This window comes from Anser brachyrhynchus (assembly GCF_964034855.1).
Source record: "Anser brachyrhynchus genome assembly, chromosome: 3".
NCBI classification, from domain to species: domain Eukaryota; kingdom Metazoa; phylum Chordata; class Aves; order Anseriformes; family Anatidae; genus Anser; species Anser brachyrhynchus.
Window position 1 is genome coordinate 95564475 of NC_137696.1, and position 19693 is coordinate 95584167.

At 37.9% G+C, this 19693-nt stretch overlaps 1 protein-coding gene across 1 annotated transcript in view; it reads left to right on the plus strand.

Moving 5' to 3' along the window:
* Positions 1-19693, plus strand: part of LMBRD1 (LMBR1 domain containing 1) — a 76490-nt gene that overhangs the window by 26808 nt on the left and 29989 nt on the right. Inside the window, exons 7-9 of the mRNA XM_080587325.1 lie at positions 561-634; positions 15034-15159; positions 16840-16992. Of these exons, the coding sequence (XP_080443451.1) occupies positions 561-634; positions 15034-15159; positions 16840-16992 (353 nt within the window). The remainder of the gene's footprint in view (positions 1-560; positions 635-15033; positions 15160-16839; positions 16993-19693) is intronic.

The window sequence follows — 19693 nt, forward strand, 5'->3', positions numbered from 1 at the left end:
GTAACTCCTCAGTTCCCTGACCTTTTTCCAGTTTGTATCTGGGTGTACGTGGTCTGAGTCAAGCTGAAGCCCACAGTCCCTGGCTTGTTTGGTTGTTTGAGGGATCTATGTCTGCCTGATTGTTTGTGTAGTGCTTGATTACGAGAAGCTGGGGGATAACAAATCAAGGATAAAACCATCCAGAATGCATGCCTAAATTGTGGAAGGTTAACCACAATACTCTGTGGAGGCTGTAAATAGATATTGAAGGTTAGACAGTGAGACATTAGACAGTGGTGGGAGCTAAGTTCATCAGTGGCTATTCAACCACTTAACTAAATGCATTACCTTCAAGTCTGTAGTGAGGGAGGGATGGCTGTCCTGCTTCTTGAAGTATTGGAGGAGGAAGAAAAAGCTGCCAAATTCACCTAGCACAGCTTTTTTTAATCTAAGTTAATATGGCTGGTAATTACAGCTCGTTTTTTTCTTTAATCTAATGAACTTAAATTTCAGGAAACCAATTCAAGAAAAATGAGTATCTCTACTGTAGGAAACTTAAGCAGGCTTTTTTTTTCTTTCAGATGGCTTGACTGCTCTTTCATTTTCCATTAGTTCCTTGACTGTGATTGGAATGTTGGCAGCTATCACTTACACAGTAAGTTGTTAAACAAATGTTTCAACTTCTTATGTTAATGATATTTGCCGTTATCATGAACCACAGTTGTACAGAAAAAAGTCATCATGGTAAGTAGTTTCAGCAGTATCTTCTAGTTCTGTTTTTTCATGGTTTGAAATAATACTTCCGACTTCTTGGAATGAGAGGAATAACTTTACTGCAGCTTAAGAACCACTGTTTCAGAACTTGAGCTCAGTTCAGGTTTGGTTTCAATGTATTCCTGCAAGGGGAGATCATTCTTCTTTATGCCTTGTAATACAACTTCGCTGGTTCCTACTGTACTGAGGCTTGTCTCTTGCTCCATTCAGCAGGAGAGAACTAAATATTGCTATTTATGCATTGCACAATGGCATAACCTAGACTTGGTGGTGTCATTCTGACTGTAACCTTACTACTGTTCATCTACATTGATGGTTTTATTCCTACAGAGCATTATAAGCAGAAGTCTGGCAATAACTTTATGTATAATGAAATATGCAACATTTTCTTAATCACAACTACATTTCTTGTAAAAGGCTGTTCTTCATTCAGTAAACAAAACAGCAATTTCTTCAGCAGGTGGCATTGCTTCACAGTTCTGTATTTCTAGAATGTGAGTACAAGTGCATATCTATGCATGTCAATATTCAGTTCTACATACGAAGAATCTGCAGTATCTTCTGCCATGTATGCCTTCAGAAATCCAGAAAATCTTAAGTTAAAAGCAAATTGAGTTTGAAACACTGTAGAAGCTTGTTTTCCAAAGCCTGGGGAGTGTTCTTTTAGTCCTACACATGCAATTAAACTACTGCAGTTCTTAATGTAGCTTAAAAGGATTCAGAAGAGTGCATTCAGTAACAGATCATGAATCATAGGATTAATACTATTTGAATATTTTTAAGTGCAAAGGAAAAGGAAGCATTTTAACTTACAGGCTTTTTTTTATTGCTTATAACTTGTCTTCAGATGATAACTGATTCTACACGTTTTGTATGTGGCAAGTGACAATTGGAATAATTTGACCAACATTTCATATTCATGTTGTCACTTTCTGTTTTCATCTGTTCAGTTTATTCAGTCACCGAATATCGGCCTATTTGTATTGCTACAGTATTAAATTGTCATCAGGGTAAAATTTTGCAGCTAAGATGATGTTTTAAAGCCTAACGGTTAACTGCAGATGAAACTTTAAAGCTTGTACGAGTTCAATGTTTTCGTAATAGGTGTTAATCTTTTAAATGCGTGTCCTTGCTGAAATAGCTCTTTTCCATTGCAGCCTGGCTCTAACATAGTAGACCTGTGTAGCTTTGCTAGTGAATTCTGAGTGGCTCAGTAACAATAGCTCAGACAATAAAAGTTATTTTGAAGCACTGCTACTAGCTTGTCTTCGGGCAAAAGATAAGTGAGCTAAACCATTGCAGAACAAGGACAGAAGTAAGAGCCCTTCAGTCATAACTAGATAAAGGGGTGAAGTGCCTGCTAAATCTTTTGACTCCTGAACAAGTCCAAATTTAATAATAAAGAGACAAAGTTATTAGCTATGCTTTTATTAATGCCTTTAAGCTGGCATAAGTTACAGCAGGATGCTGGGAGGCAATTCAGCACAGAGCTGTAAAGGGGATGTTGAGTGCCAACAGCTGAGTGGTGATGAGGCCACTGAGCCACTGCTGTAGGAGACAGCTCGCACTGCTGTAGGAGAGCACTTCGGTGGGCCACCTAATACGAGCAGTGAAGTCAATAGAGCTGAGAGCAGCTCACCTCACCTAGCTGCTCTCATCTCTATTGACTAAGTGCTTTATTTTGAACTGAATCATAAATTTAATTACTTTTAAGCCCTTTCTGACTGACATAGGCGCTAAATTTTTCAGGCTATATTGCTGACATCTAGATCATGTCCTGGTCAAAAAAGACCTAGACCTTCACTTAGCTTGTAATAACATGTCAGCTTTTAAATTTGTTTCCCTTAATTATGGAAGGAGAGATTAATCTCTTGTTCAGTTACATTACTGCAGAGCACATGTAGAGTTTTTGACCTTCATGAGACTAAAATTAAGAACAAAATCATTAGCTGGGAGAATATCTTCAATGTTTTTGCCTTTTTTTCCAGACTAAAGCTGGCAAACAGCTACCCAAGGTTTTTTTTTTTTTTGGTTGTTAATGAACATCTACAAGCATTTAAAATGCAGACTGTTTTACACAAGTTTATTGTTGACTGAAGTGTATACAGTGTTTCAGAAAGTAACATGAAAGCTTTTGAATTTATTGCTAATACTCCCCACCTACATTTTATTTCCTTACCATGCCACTGACTTGGATTTACTGCTGAGCCCAGACTGTTTCTAGGCACTGTTCAGCTGCATGTCACAATATGCTTCTGTCCTTGAGACTAACTGAACCTGGGAATATGACTTATGTTTAATGTTCAGTAACTTCAGTGCTCTGTGCTGTCTGGGGCGGGGGGGGTTATCAAATGAAGACAAAACCTGTCCTTAAGGCCGGTGCCTTAGTTTTACTGTATTTAGGACTTTGCAGTTGGTGGGTGGTGGTCATTGAGGTGAAATATCAAACATGAGAACTACAATAGCCTTCTTTGAATGCCTTAATTACTAAATTTTTAAGGTTAGTTTGCTTTGAAAACTTGGAGCTATCTATGCAAATGTTTGGAGCATGGAATTACTATTTACTTTGCTTTTAACTGCTGCATTTTATCCTTCCAAAACCATAATTTTTGTTACACAGTAGGGTTTACGACATGGTGGGAGAAATGGAGGAGTTATTCTATGAAAGACTTGGGCATGAGCTCACAGAGGAGACTGTTGTCCATCTCTGGTGGTGTACTTTTTGGCACTGTTTACAGGCAATCAAAAATCTGAGGCCAAAACAGTGAATTAAGTTTGATACGTGGGTGGACTGAGGTACAAATGCATCATGTTCAGTGAAAGCCACTAAATAGAAGGTCTACGTTCTAAAAGTTGGAGTTGGAACAGCTTTTCTAGGCTCTGTCTTTTTCATAACGCTTTTGCTCACTGTAGTGGTATTCAGGCTTCCGTAAGTATGCAATTTCTGCCTGTAACAGCATGACAGCACTGCTCTCAATTCACTATTCAGACAACTTGAGCAGCATGTGGATGCCATGTCCCTGTGTGAGAAACAATCCGCAGCCAATAACACGGGCGAGAATCTCAGTGAAATCGCATTTTTGTTTGTGATCGCAGTGAGCGGGTGTCCTGCAAGCAGGAGTGCCCAGCAAAAGTGTATCACAACCTTATATTCCCTATTATCCAACGCTGAATTCCTCCCCAGTTTTCTCATTGGCTGAGTACTACTACAGGTTCACAGGTTCACAAACTACTTGATGCTTATTACTATACCATGTATGTACAATTTTATTTGACCATCCCTTAATTTATCCTTTTCCTTTTTTTCCTTCTTCTCTCATGACTAGAGGGCCCATGATTTTTTGTTTTTACTGATTTTGCACTGCTTGTCTTGTTTTTCTTAGCTATCCTCCTTATTTTGGGACAGTGGGACCTTTCACTGTCCCCTTATCTGCTAAACATGCTCGTGAGTTATGCCTGCACAATCGCTTTTAAAGATGCAAGGTTAGTGGAATTTTCCACTGCAAAAACACACTTTAATTCTCACACCTGGGTTGTGGTTTGTATTGAGGACTGCTTTTCCCAGTGGTAGGACTTATAATTTATAAGTTACCTCAGTGAAAAGTTTGTGCATTGTCATGCTTTCCTGAGCCTGAGAGAGAGCTGTAAGAGTATAGTCTCTTACACTGTACCAGTTTGGATAGCTCTAGTCCTTACACTTAAGAGGAAAAAAAGCATAATTCTGGAAGGAGTAACTGCTTATTTTTGTAAACTTACCAGTTCAGTCCTTTGTGCAGTCTGCCTTTTAGGTTTGTATTCTTATGTTAATATTGCATTAAAAAAAAAAAGCCTCTAGATAAGAAGCATCAATACTCAGGCAAGTTTGAGGTATTGTCTGTAATGCTTGCCTGTGATGTTAGATATCTGACAAGTAATTAAGTTCCTGTATTTTTAGACAGCCTTCTGTAGCATATAGAATTGTTTGTCATGGTTCTTAGTTGTTAAACTATTCTTTAATAATTGCTGGTAGATTTGTAAATGCCAAAAGGAATACTCTTTTTGTAAGGGTGAGCACAAGAACATCTACTTGAAATCTTCATACAGATGCTTAGCAGATTATGAGAAAAGGGTAGACAATAAGTGAGAATGCAATACATGTTACTGGAATTTCCTTCTCTGAACAGAGGTGATCTTAGATCTTTTGTTCTTCCTAGTTAAGAGTTGAGGATTTGCAGTGAGGATGGAATTTTTTCCCCTGGTTCCCGACTTCTGAAAATCCTCAGCCTGTTCCATTGCCTGTTTTATATTTGCACTATTAAAGGGCTGTGTGGTTATAAGAAAAATCAAGAACAGATGTATCCAGTCTTCTGTATACTGATTTATATTACTGTAAAAAAATAAAATAAAATCTATTCTAAATGAACATATAATGAAGGTTGTAGTGTAGGAAGAGAGAGCCTAGCAAATTCTTTCATAACTGAATTGCATTAAAATAAATTTCTAAGCTAAGAGTGGTTTTATGTTTAAGACCTACAACTTGAACTCAAAACACTGGAAGTAAACAGTGATGCTGTGCCTGCACTTATTGCAGCTGACTTGAATTTCATTTTAAATGGTATTTCTAGAAGAGTACCATGAAGCAGATGAATTGGTGGATTCTGCGTATGTTGCCTGGAATATAGCTTATACGTTCTACGATTAATCAAATGTTAACAAGACTGTTCTGCATGGCCTTGAATGTGAAGAATTGGGTTATAGCTATTCAGAAATTGCACTTCTGTGCTGTGGTAATATGCAATACTGAGAAAAGTTAAGGAAAAGAAGCTTTGGCATTGGCACCAGGCAGCCTTGAATTTGAGTAGATACTGGGAGCAAAAGCTCACTTCTGTATTTGTATGCTTCTAGGCTTTCTCTCTGAAAGCATACTTTCCTTCTTCCTCAGGAGGAGGGGTGCAGAGGGTGATGTTCTTTAGATTGTAAATGACTACAGTTTAAGTTATGGAACTAACAAATTTACTGTAATGACTAATCTAGTTAAAATCTATTTTTTAAGGAGTACTGTCAGCATTGATGCAGTATGCTGGGCCTCTCTGAAGTAACTATTGATTTAATGTATTGCTTTTGGTGAAATCTATGGCGAGCTCTTCAAGCAGCAAAGAACAGACTTACCAGACTACGCAATATAGTCTACACAATATACATTTGATGTGATGTTCCTGGGGGCTAGGGGGGACACATGTTGAAGCATCATGCTGGACTATAATTGCTGACAACTGTCAAGGTACTGCCATGGTGAAAGATAGAGTTCTGTTTGGTCATCATCAGATTAGCATGCTGGTTTTCATTTTCGCCTGGCTTGAATATCAAAATCCATCCACTAAATTTGACAAAGTGATGCAGAGAAGGTGTTTGTTTTTTTTTTTTTCCATATTATGTGGAAGAACACAGAACACTATCATTGTTGTGAACTTCACCCCAGCTTCTGAATTGAGTATCATGAAACGCACTGTTAGAGCTCAAAATGTTTGAGAGAAACATTTTGGTATGGAAAAACTCCTGAGTTCTTCAACTTTAGCTAAATATTAGGTATAAATTTAGGAGGGCTTAATAATATGTATTGAACCTGAAAGCATCCTGTTCCTGAAAGTAAAGCATTAGGAGAATACTAATGTAGAAGTAACAGCTTAAGGAATTAATGTGGAAATTGCCAATGTCAGGGAAGGTCAGGACTTACTTAACTACTTCCAGGGATGATTTAATATAGAAGATGAGGTATGTTTTTGCAAATGCTTTTGGGTAAAAGCAAGATCTGTTGTCAGAACTGAACTTGAATTTGAATGTGCTTTTTAGGAAATATTCTGAAGTCAACAGGTAATATTGGAATAAAGGAGCAAACTAAATGTTTCTACAGGATTTCTTAAATCCACGTCATTCAAGCGAGAATAGAAATGTGATGCAAGGAGAATAACTGAAGAACAAAAAGTGCGTAGAGAAGGGATCTCAACTCCATATTTTAAGTGGGAAAATTGGCTTGTTCTGTCTAGCTTCCTGTGTGATGACATTTGGGACAGTCCTGTAGGATGTGGCAACTGACTTCTGTGAACTTAAAACAGTGTCTGGTTGTGGGGTGTGTTCTCGAGTTGGAACCTTTTTCCAGTAGTACTAGCTTTTTGTAGAGAAAAAGAAGCTACTCTAATGCTTACAAAGGGAGATAGAAGGTGCCTGTTTTTTCACCATATTAAGAACTCCATAACAGTGAATCCTCAGATTACATGTTACAGTTGCTGTATTAAACTTTGTTCTGTTAGCTTTTTCTTGTTTTCATCCTGGCTGTTCCAGTGAACAAGTTGGTAGGTAAGGTAGGCACAAAATCAGAAGATGGGCAAAAAATTTTCTGAATTTTCCAAAAACATAGAACATATGTGTGCAGTGTTACAACATCCTAACATATCTTACCGTAGGAATTTAAAAAATGTGCATATTTGTTGGAAAGCCAAACGTAGCCCACACTGAGGGTCTCTTACAAGATCCTTCAGAGAAGCTGGAGTATGGGTTCAATAAACAACTAGTGAGGTAGATTGAAAATGGGCTGAATGGCCAGGCCCAGAGGCTGGTGACATGGGCAGTGGGATCAATTGCACCCTCAGCAAGCTTGTGGATGACGCCAAGCTGTGTAGTGTGGTCGACATGCTGGAGGGAAGGGATGCCATCCAGAGGGACCTGAACAGGCTCAAGAGGTGGGCCTCATGAGGTTCAACAAGGCGAAGTCTTGCATCTGGGCCAGGGCGATCTCAAGCACAAATATAGGCTGGGTAGAGTATGGATTGAGAGCAGCCCTGATGAGAAAGGCCAAGACGTTTGTTGACAAGAAGCGCAATGTGAGCTGGTAATGTTCTGGAACAGCTTAAGTCTAGAGAAATTAAAGCTTGGGGAGATCACATCAATGTCTGTAAACACCTCAGGGAAGGGGGCAAAGAAAACAGAGCCAGGTTTTTTTCAGTGGTGTCTAGGGACAAGTCAAGAGGCAATGGACACCAACTGAAATACAGGAGGTTCCCTTTGAATGTTAGGAAGCATTTCTTTACTGTGTAGGTGACGGAGCCCTGGCAAATGTTGCCTACAGATGTTGTGGAGTTTCCCTCCTTGGAGATCTCCAAAACTATCTGGGCATGGTCCTGGGAAAGCAGATGTAGGTGTCCTTACTTGAGTAAGGGGGGTTGGGACCGGATGATCTCCAGAGGTCTCTTCCAATCTCAAGAATTCTGGGATTCTGTCTACCTTATGGACCTGTGGCATTTAGAAATGTACTAAGAGTGGCACCTGTCATGTTTGTAACTGATGTGAGATGTCCTCTCAGCTTAAACTAGATTTTAGCTGAGGAAAAACTTCACAGGACAGTGATTGATGAGTGATTCTTTCTTTGGTTCATTTTATTCACAGTACTTGTTTTGCTCTTACAACCTCACTTAGACCACGCTGGAAAACTTTTCTGTTCTAACAGAGCTGTTGTTTTTAAGCAAATCATTTATTAGATTTTTTTTAAATATTCCTCTTTATCCACTACTGTGGAATTAATGCTCAAACAACGCTGGGCACTTTGTTTAATAACAGTATGCAGTGTATTCAGAGAAGTAGGTAGTTCTGTGTTTTAGGAGCTATGAATTTTTGCAAGATTACGTGCTGATAATTCTGTACCAGAGGATAGTAAATGCATTTAAAGAATAACTTAAATAGTATGGTAGGAGGCAAATTTTCAGAAATTACTTGTGCAAGTGAGGGGAGTGTAGATGCTTGTTCTGCGGCGGGGGGAACACTTAATGCTTGCTCATGATCTAAACATTATAAATCACTTTATTTTCCTTTACCTTATAACTTCAGAGACTTGGTTGTACAAGAAACAAATTTGCTGCTTTTGCAAGTGGATGCGGAGGAAAAGTATTTTAAGCCTTGGAAATTGCAGTTAAGTTTCTTGTGCCTATCTTTGGTTTGATCCTTGTTTTTAGCCTGGTCTTCTTGGATGCACTGCCAAAACTCACACTTCATGTTGTATTTCCTTGCCGAATGCTCTAAAATATTATTTTCTTGGCATTGATTAATGACACTAGTTGACCCTTCTGGAAAGTAGGAAGGGGGAAGAAGGTGCAGCTAGGAAAGGTGTATATTCCAGATTTTCTTTCTGAGAGGGCAATAGTGGTTTTATCAAAAGTATAGATGAAGTCAGTTACAACTTCTCACATCATAGATATGTCCATATTACTGACAAGAGTGTGAAATTGTATCATTTTTTCAAAGTACATGCAATGTTTAAATTAGCAACATTGTGTGAACTTTTTTCTTGGTGTGGCTTAATTTCCAATATAGTCTTTAATTGCTGGTTCCTTTTCTGTTGCAAAACCTTAATAGCTCAAATCTGCTTTTTTGGTGTTATGTAATGCATAATACTAAAGTACAGCACTAGGTTTTTAAAATACATTTGTAAAAAATATGAATAAGTGATCCTTAGGGGGGTCTCTCAAGATCCATGACCTTGATGATTTATACTGACAGCTTTCTGTGTTTATAAATATGTGATATAATAAGAAAATGATAAATCAGGACTGCAGTGCTTTGTTTGAAATGGTTTCACAGATGATGTAATTTGAATCTATTCTTTCATTAATGCGTTTTTGCATTGGAATGGTTTTACATTGCCCTAGGTATTAATACAATAGTTGTTGTCAGCTCCAGATTGCTATTTGAATTCAAGGCAGAATAACACATTACTTGCACAATGATAGGCAGATTAATTTTTGAGTGATCTTTTGCATCCCATTTAGCATGTCCTTGAAGGATGATTATAATTGGCTTTGTAATTTTTCCAAAACATTTAATAAGCGTTATTTGACTTTTTATGAAATAGTAAAGCGATCCTTTCTCCTTCATCCTGAGAGAGAAGACGGTACAAAATTCAGTTTGTCAGCTGACAAATTTAATGATCTTTTCACACCTAATTTTTGTCTAGAGTATGATTTACTTTTCTTTCATTTGACTTATTTATATTGAAGGGGAAGAAGCTTAAAGCCTTTTGTAAGCTACCTAACCTTAAAAGCACTCGTTTACTACTGAACTTCTTAGGTAGACTTCAAACAGGTATTGAGAAACCTACAAGTTAGCAGCTTTTATGGTCATTACCACTTAATCACTTCAATATCGCTTCTTAAATACAAAAGAAACGTAGTTCTTTGATTACAGTCAGTTCTTCATGAACAAATAAGTATCCAAAATAGCAAACCACCTTGTTCTTTTGCTTTAACAGCCTGATTCCTACTGCAGCTGTGGAGATCTATAGATGTTAAACTGCTGGATCAATGATAGTTTTGTACTTTTGCGATTTTAGAGATTATACTTTGAAGGCAAGTTAATCTTTTGGTTGTTAATGCTCTTCTGTGCTTGATGGAGCAATGCAGAAAAACAACAGCTGGGTATAATAGCTAAGCTCAGCTTCTCAACTGATCAAGTAAAATTTTCTAACAGTTAAGTAACACATCCAGCAAGCACAAGCTCACTGTGCGTGCTGTAGAGCAGAGGCTGTTGTCCTTGAACATAAGTACTGCAACTCCTTAGCTTCTGCATCTTACAAACCTTAATGGCACTTTTTGGCCAGCTTAGTCTCACTTATTTTTCCTAGTGTTTCTTTTGACTCTCTGCAGTGGAAATTAAAGTTCATTAATATGAAGGTGAATGTATTAACGTAAAGCAGAAAGGTAGTGTAGTGATGAGTTAGAGGAACCGGTGAACAGGTATTCAGTGTACTGTTCATTATGTATGCAGGAGATGACATAAATGTCAAACTGAACTGGTACGTTCAGTAAGATCAGTTTGTTCTGTAACCTGAGATTTTAAGTGTTCTGTGAAAAATTGTTGTGCTCTCATATCCAGTCTTCAGTTGCTAATAAAACTTAACGTAAAGGAACTGAATTTTTGCTAGTGAATATACTGAATGATTTCCCAAGCCATATGAAATGAGCATTCAGGAAAAAAAAACATCCCACAAACAACAACAAAAGCCTGTCCATGAGATGGTCTTACATCTTCAGATGTATTTAAGAGGCTTTCTCCTTTATTCTTCACAATTTAGGAAAGATGTGTGAACCACTGTAACTGTTAGCTGTCCAGAATAGTGTTCCAGAAATAAGATTCTCTAATTCTGACTTTTATCTTTAGAATGATAGTATGGGTAAAGAGCCAGATACAAAGACAGATTTTTTGCTGTGAGGCAAACAGTTGACTATTACTTGTAGAATCAGATTACTATGCAAAAAAAAAAAAAAGTACAGTGTAGGTGTGCAGAAAAGAAAGGTACAGCTTAAAGAAAAGGTGCTGCATTAGTGCCTTGTATACAAGCTTATATACAAGTGTTGCCTGTATTGGTGTGACATGTTAAAGTGCACCACATTTGACTCAATTGTACTAGCTTGCCTGCTCCAAGACAAGCAATGCTGCATTGTATCCATATGAAATAGTGCTCAGTGTAGGCAATTGAACTGTATCATATGCTATAAAGGGAAAAAAAAGTATCGTGTGGCTTCCCTTGTACTTAATGTAATTCAAATGAAAAAATAGTGAATATAGAACACTGCTATACTAAAATATTTTTGAAATTAAGTTTTTGTTTTTTTGTGGGGCTTTCATACCATGGAAAATTTAATTTATATTTGACTTGTGTGTCTTTAAAGCACTGCATATCCTAAGCTTAAGGTATCTAACCTGAATGGATTCCTTTTTGATAAGGGTTTAGTTGGTAGAATTGCACGTTTTGTGGTCACGCTTTCAGCTGAAGTCTTGAAACAGGCTGTTATAAGAAGATGGGAACTTTGGGGTTTATTTTGGACCCTTAGAATTGTGAGTACTTTCCTTGTTTATGTCTCTTATACAGTGATATAATAGCAAAATGACTTACCTTTTAAATTGGCTGTTTCATGCAACCTCGCTAGAGGGCAGTGCTCTGCAAGAGATGTTCATCAGGATTAATTTCTAGGCATTTTGCACAAGACTGTGTGTATACGTGCACACCCCTTTTAAAACACCTTAGGGATAGCACTTAAAAGCTGTATCAGCTATATGGACTTGTAAAATAAAAAGAACAAGGACTTTATTCTATGCTGTACAAGTACTTTCTGGTAATTTCTTGAAATCACAGGCTTAGTTCTTGTTACCTTAAAAGCTGGTGAACTACTGTCAGTTATAGTGCTAGCTGTGTACCAAGACCAGAATCAATTTGTTCTGTTTGATCTTTAACAAGGAGAGATTATTGCTTGGGCCACGTTTAAGTCATTAGACCATATTTTATTAGTTGAACACAGCAGATGTAGGTTATGAAACATAATCAGCTTTTAATTAACCTATAATGCTTGATAGCTTCAGGCATTTTTCAGTAGGTGTTCAAAACGTAGTTTTAGGTATTTACCTTATTTCTAAATGCATCTACTACATTCACATTGAAAATGGTTTTTTTTCCCTCTGCACTAATGACCAATCTATGTGCTTATGGCTCATCTGGTTGCATATTAGGTGTTCGCAACTTCATAATACACCTTCTTCAGTGGAAATTTTTTGGTATCTTGTTCAATTTAAAAAATGTTAGACTAGCAGTTATGATTCCCAATCTTTCTGGATCTTACTAAGAGTTTATCCCTGAAGTACTTGCTTGCTGCAACTTCTGTAAAATGGGATTTTTACAACTTATTTCAACATCACTTATTTTATATCTTGCGCTTACAGATCACTATAAACTTAGCGGGTGACTAGTAAGACAGACTAATAATGCCTTATGTAGTCACAGGCTGGGGAATTTTGGCAACCCTAAGGTGTTGTAAGATTCTGAGCCTGCAAGAGACAAAAGGAAAAAAGAGCAGCATCTGTTACTTCTTAACATCTAGTTTTTCCTGGAGGATGTGAGGAGAGTGGCTGGATCTGCTGTTGACAAGATGGGAAGGAAAGAACACAGGAAGCCTGAAGACTAAGCAAACTGATGTAATGCTAGGGTAATCTCTAATGTGGTATCTTAGTGCTTAGTGATTTCTAGAGTAAAAAGTATATTTGTGTTCTGTGGCACACTGAGAACAGCTAGAGTATGATTCTCACTGTTCTTCAATGCCTACTGACATTGCGTAAACAATATTGAGCTGGTTGTTGTTTCCTTGTGACTTAGAATCATTAAGGTTGGAAAAGCCCTCCCAAGATCGTCTGGTCCAACCATCCCCCTACCACCAATGTCACCCACTAAACCATGTCCCTAAGCACCAGGTCCAACCTTTCCTTGAACACCCCCGGGGACGGTGACTCCACCACCTCCCTGGGCAACCCGTCCCAATGCCTGACTGCTCTTTCTGAGAAGAAATTTCTCCTCATTTCCAACCTGAACCTCAACCTAATTTCCAACCTAAATCTAGATGACTCATCTTTCTGTTCTTCATTCTCTGTCTGTATTGATGACTTGAAAGAGCAGTATGTCTTACTATCCCACTGATGATTAGAGAGATCTTAAAGTCTACTTTATTCTCTAGGAGTCTAAGTTAAAACCACTTCTAATATGGCTTTTTCCTGTGCAAGAAAAACTTTGGGTAGTGCAAGTTGTGAAAGATCTAACAATGTCTTCTTCACTAATGAGCATTTCAAGTAATATTTTAGGGAAAATACTTTTCTCTTACCCCTTCTTAAATGCTTTCAGGTGATTTAACAGGTACCACTGTTTCCTTGGGTTTGAAGCCTGTTGAGAGAGACATGTGCTATCTGCTTGTTGAAATTAACTAACACTGTTCCACCACCTTACTGGTTTCTGTCACAATGAATGTAAGAAGCCTAATAAATGAACAAGAAAAACAAGAAAAAGAAGCCACAATAAATGAACAAGACTGTGAGACTACTAAACTTCTGTTCCATTTTTTTCTAGCCTAATTTTTGAAGAAATGTACCTTGAAACAATGAAATATTGTCATTTGAAGAGAGAAACTCAGTGGCATATATTTATACTGAAATACTAGCTAATGAATATTTGAGCTACAGTGCTAGTAAATAAGACTTGTGTCCAAGAGGCTTAGAAATAACTGTTTATGGCAGGGTATCTGGCTTGTTGAAAAGTATGCTGAAAATGTACAGCTTCTTTCTTTGAGTATACTGTTCATGAGACATCAGTGTGCCTGAGCAGGTTCTCAAAGAAGTCAAATCAATTCTTGTGTATAGAAAGCTCATGTGGTCTGACCTAGCATGCATGTAGACATTTATAACACTTCAGCATTTGGTTAAATATTGTAAGAAATACAAAGCTGTACTTGGAGGAGGAAGTAGTATGCCTATGAACATCTATGAAACTGCTGATTTCTGAAGTTAGATAATATTCAGATATCAAGCACTGTAGTAAACAGCATTTGTTCGTTGAAATTCTGTTCAAGAACCTTGCTGCTGAGCTCAGCACTATGGAAAAACCGTCACCAGCAGCCTCCCACCCCCAATAAAACAAATCAGCCATAGTTAACTTGTTGACTTTTGCCTAGGTCTGTAAAATTCAGAGGGGAGTGGGGAGGAATCGATGAAATGCTTCTGCGTATCTCACCTTAAATACTTTTTCTTTGTGACAGTAGAAAGCTTGTAGACTTTATGCCCAGATTTTTCCAATGTAGTGTTACATAGAAATAGGCAGACACTTTGAATGGTATAGGATTTATAGCTAGGAGTTGGTGCTAACAGATGTTTATGGATGTGAATGGATATTTAAGTAGTCTTTTGAATATGAATGAGTTTAGGCTTTTCACCTATTTTCACCTAGCTTCTATGTTTTTTTTACTACAGAAATTTTTATAGTAAATCAGGTACTTTCTAGGTAACTTCATTTAAAAAGTAAGTTGAGGGCTATTGGCTATAAGGAAACTGTTTTTGCTTTACTTCTAAAACTGTTAAGGTTCATTATGTACAAATTCCTTTATTATACGATGTTGTGATTAGGATCTGAGTTGAGGAAGTTTTAGAAAGGTGAAGGAATTGACCAAAAATGGGCTAGCTTGAAAAGTCTTCAGTGGGTTGTGCTTACATAAAGTTTTAACGTATGTTATTGTCTCAACAATCTTGAGAAATTTAATTTCGGAGCAATGTGGGACACTGGAACCTGTGTAGTGTTTATTCTGTTTTACTCAAAAATGAACTAAAAAACTACTGTGATACCTTACAGCTACAACATATGGTAGACTAATTAGATGAAACAGTCTAGCAGAAAATTTGAGTATATATCTTCTTTGTATATATTTTCATTTCCTTTCTTTGTTTTAGGCTTATGGTATGTCAGCTTTGCCTCTAAACTTGATTAAAGGAACTACCAGTGCAGCTTATGAACGTTTGGAGAACACTGAAGATATTGAAGAAGTGGAGCAACGTATGTTAAGGATTAAGTCCAAGGTATCTGCTGTACGCTTCTCACTTAAACTAAGGATCTTTTTTTCTTGCTTGGCTTACCAGTTTATGCTCTTACTATGAGTTTCTTTTTTTGTTCCAGACAAATGGAAAGAGTAGCAAGATAGATGTGATTAGCGCTTGCAATTCTTAAGTTATTTGGAAATGGGCATGGTTACTTGTGTAGTAGAGATGAGGGTTTCTTTATCAGTCCATTTATCAGTCCATCAGCAGTAGTTATTAGTATCTCGCTGCTAATAGTACTGATGAGCTAAACTTGAATTTCTGCAGTGCTGCTTAGATATATGGAAGAGACACACCTGGTGGAAGCAGAGAATGTTAACCTCGCTCTAGTCCACTACCAGTTATAGCATCCAATTTTTTGATGCTTACTCAGTTATTATCAGCGTTGGATACTTGCTGCATGGATCTGCCACGAGTCAGATTCATCAAACTATTAATCATCTTTATGAATAAGTAACAGCTCTAAATATTCGTGCTTCAAAGTTAATGTACTTTGTTATAAAACATTTATTTGTTAAATGTGTACTTTGGGAAATCTGTTTCGATTTCTAAACGTCAGGATGCTAATGCCATGTGTAAATCTGTGATGGCTTTGCAGCTCACTGAAATGCTGCGCATAATAGAAGCAGGAAAGCTCTAACTACTTGGGAGTGCTGAACAGATTTCTCCTGTATGTGTAAGGTGCTGGGGGTAATCACCTACCCTTTTCCCAGCCCATTTCAGATAATGTTTTGACCAGTGTATTTCACAGCCCTGAGTGGGGGGGATGGGAAAGAAGGGACATTAAGATATGAGCATTTTCATCGTGGTAGTCCGTATGTGCTGTTATGTGCTCTGTGGTGGTAGATTCCCAGCGGTGTTGAAATGGTTCTGACAGGCTCTGCTTGATACTTGCTATTTCCATATAGTGTGGATACCTTCACATTCTACAAATCTTGCATAATGAAACCTAAAAAGTAGCCTCCTGTGGTTTAAATTGTAAAGTTTTGGGTTTTGTGCAAAATATGGCTACAGCAAAGGCATTTTGATTACTGAAATCAATGAGAAAAATGAGAAAGTCCTGGAAAAATAGAGCATTGCTTGTTACAGAAGACTGTTGGATTATGAGAGTTTGCAAGCACCTAGTGTTAGCTGGGTTTGGTAACAAGACAATTAAGATCAGAAGGCAGAATGACTTTGTTCTAGTTATTTCTATAATTTAATGTGACCACTGGTACCACCTAATTTTCCTTGATTTATGGATTATGGTCAGGATTCTGCATTAGTGTTTAATTGAAATCTTAGTCGATTACATTTGTGAGAAATCATGAAGAAAATGAAGCAATGAAATGAGTGCAATGAAAACATGCAGAACTGCAAATTTGTCTTACTCAATCTTTACATTAGGTTAGATATGTAGTCTGGTCTTCTGCTGTTAGTATGCCCTCTGGATTCAATTAGTCTTACAGCTTAGGCTGGTTTTGAAAAGTTTTTTTTTCTTTAAGTCACTTCAGGGTGTTGAAGAGGATATGGGGAAGATACCTTTCTATACCTGAAGTGGTATAGAAACAGTATGAATTATATACCAACAAATCTTAGAGTTGTTGTAATTCATTAAACTAGATACCAAGTCTGTTCTTTGATTGTGTTCCTTGATCGCTTGCAATATTTTTTGATAATCAGTGCAGAGATGGTCGACCTCTGTCATCAAGGGATAGACGGACTGTGCAACAGCTAGAAGAGAGACTAAGAACACTTCGAAGGAGAGAGAGGCATCTGGAGTCAATTGAGAAAAGTTGGTGGGCGAAGTTCTGTGAAGCTATCCGACCTCTAAAGGTAACAAGTTTTGACACATTTTGAGAGTTAAGTTACATGTAATACCTTCCAGGCTTCTTCCCATATAAATCATAGGACAAGTTTATCAGTTACCATACTGAATATCAACTGCTTATCGTTAATATACCCCATGACAACCTTACAGCAAGCTCTTTGAGCTCTTGGATAGCTTTTTACTTTATTAAAATACAATTAAGACGGAAAAGCAGCAAGTCCTATCTGTTTCAAATGATCCCTAGAAAGGTGTGTGTGACTCCGTGTGTGTGTGTATATACATGACATGTAGCCTTACATACCATATTTCTCTGTTTGAAGCCTTTAAGTGCAAGGCATAAGTAGTCGCTATAGTCTTGTGTAGTATAAAGAGAAGTGCTAGTATAAAATTGTAAGAAGCCACTTAGTGATTAAAATACCAAAATGTGTGCTTGGCTAAGATAGATAGTTAAGTTGGAGCTAAAAGGACCTTTGTCTTATTTCTGTGGTCAACTTGTTTAGCTTTTGCTATGATAACCTTACTCCTTTTTTTCTCACAATAGAGAAAATATTAATACTTGGACTGCTTCCAATGCAGACTTGCAAATGTGTTATTTTATCACTTTTCATTATCCTGCAAGTAAAATGGTTCCTTGAGTAGACGATTGGCTTCAGGGGTGTGGCGGAGTAGGGGGCATATTGCTGCTCTTTGCTCATCCAGCCTTCTCACCTAGCAGAGCTCCAAGAGCATGAGGTTACATTTCTGTCTTTCTGATACCATGTTTTCCATTCTACAACTCTTACCAAAAAATAAATAAATAGATAGCTGCTAGTTGCTAATTTTGGATATTGTGACCACCAACTCTTTTCCTTTGTCAGTTTTAGAGATCTTGGAACATGCTACTAACAGTGCTACCTGCTTAACTGCAGACAAATTGGTGGTGTGTGTTTTGTACTCTTGGGAGACAAATGCTGCAAGTCCGTCTCTGTGGGATTCTCTGAAGACACTGTCTTGTAATCACGCTGATAGAGGATTGACACTGATCACTGATTTCAAAGCTTAGGTTCCTTCTCTCTTTTAAGTAAAAACAGGGCTTTCATCTCATGCACACACACACAAAGCAGTTACATTTATCCAACCCTGATCTAGCTCCTCTGGGTATATCAACCTATGTGTTTCATTTCATATCTATTATACCTTGAATTTCATTTATTCTCATCACTTAGAGCTGAGATTCTTTTAAGCCTTTGTCTTTACCTATCCTCAATGTTATTCAGTTTGTTCTAGCACTGTAGTGACCTCCTTTCTGAGAAATGACCAATTCTGTTGTCTGCTTCCTTGTTCATTAACCGTGGGCACTTTATTCCTCTCTCAAAGCATTCCTTAGTCCCCTTGATTAATTTAATTTCCCTGGTCCACATACTCTGTTGTCCTTTGAAGAATCTGAAAATTCCTAACACAAAGATTTCTTTTACAGTGTGTCTCCCAGTTGTGGTAGGTTGCCAGTGGCCAGCTGCCAGGCACCAACCCAGCTTTTTTTTTTCTTGTTCTCTCTTCTCCACAGGATAAGGGTTAAAAATGAGGTAGAAAAAAAAACTTGCCAGTTAACATGAAGATAGGGAGACCACTTACCAATTACCATCGTGGGCAAAACAGATTCAATTTGAGGGGGAAAGGTAGTTTAGTTTACCCAAATCTATCTAAACTGGCAATAGTGTGAAACAAAGATAAAACTCGAAACACCTTCCTCCAGCCTCCCCACCTCCTTTTTCCTAGGCTCAACTTCACTCCATACCCGATTCCTTTACTTCTTCCCCATTGTCTTCAAGGTTGTTTATGGTCAGTTCGTCTCCTTTCTCTTCAAGCTTTCCCTGTGCTCTAGCATGGATCTTCCCACAGGCTGCAGTTCTTGGGTGGGTAGTAGGTGGGGGAGAGAGAGAGGAGGAACCTGCTCCTATCTGGGTCCTCTACAGATTGGAGGACTGTATCACAGCATCTTTCATAGGTTGTGGAGGAAATCTTTTTTTTTCTGGCACAGAATACTTTTTCCTCTTCTTCCTTCTATGACCTCAATGCTTTAAATTTTTCATTTTTTTTCTTCACCCCTCACTGCCATGCCACTAGTGTGGTGCCCTTTATTAAATGTTTTACAAAGGTGCCACCAGCTTGGATGATGGGCTCAGCTGTGTCCTGCTGTTGGAACCAGCTGTGTCCAGCAGAAGGCAGCTCCTGGCCTCTTCTCACAGAAGCCATCCCTGCAACATCCCACTACTAAAACCTTGCCACTCATACCCTATACACCAACATATTGTGTTTTCTGTCATTTTCTTTTGAAGCCTGTGTGTGCAGATAAAATGGTGTGTGTGGTGTATGTAAAGCATGCACATGTAGGACCTAGTTCATACTAAAGAAGTGTCAGCAATTTTCCAAATGAGTTTGTCTGCATAGATGCATTTACAGAAATGAGATTGACATCTTGTGGGGAAAAATAGATATAACACTTCGAATAGATTCCTGTAGGCTAAGGCCTGTTTCACTCTTAAGTCTAAGTTGCGTGACTGACAGGTTGTGGAAAAAAAACATGTCTAGCTTGATGCATCTTCCAGATGTATCTGCTTGTCTTGTGGTTAAGAAAGAGGGGATTACAGAGGTGTTATAAACTGAAGAGAGGAATGGAAATAGAGACCTGGAAGCAGTACCCACACTTAGTGTATGTCTGATAAAAAG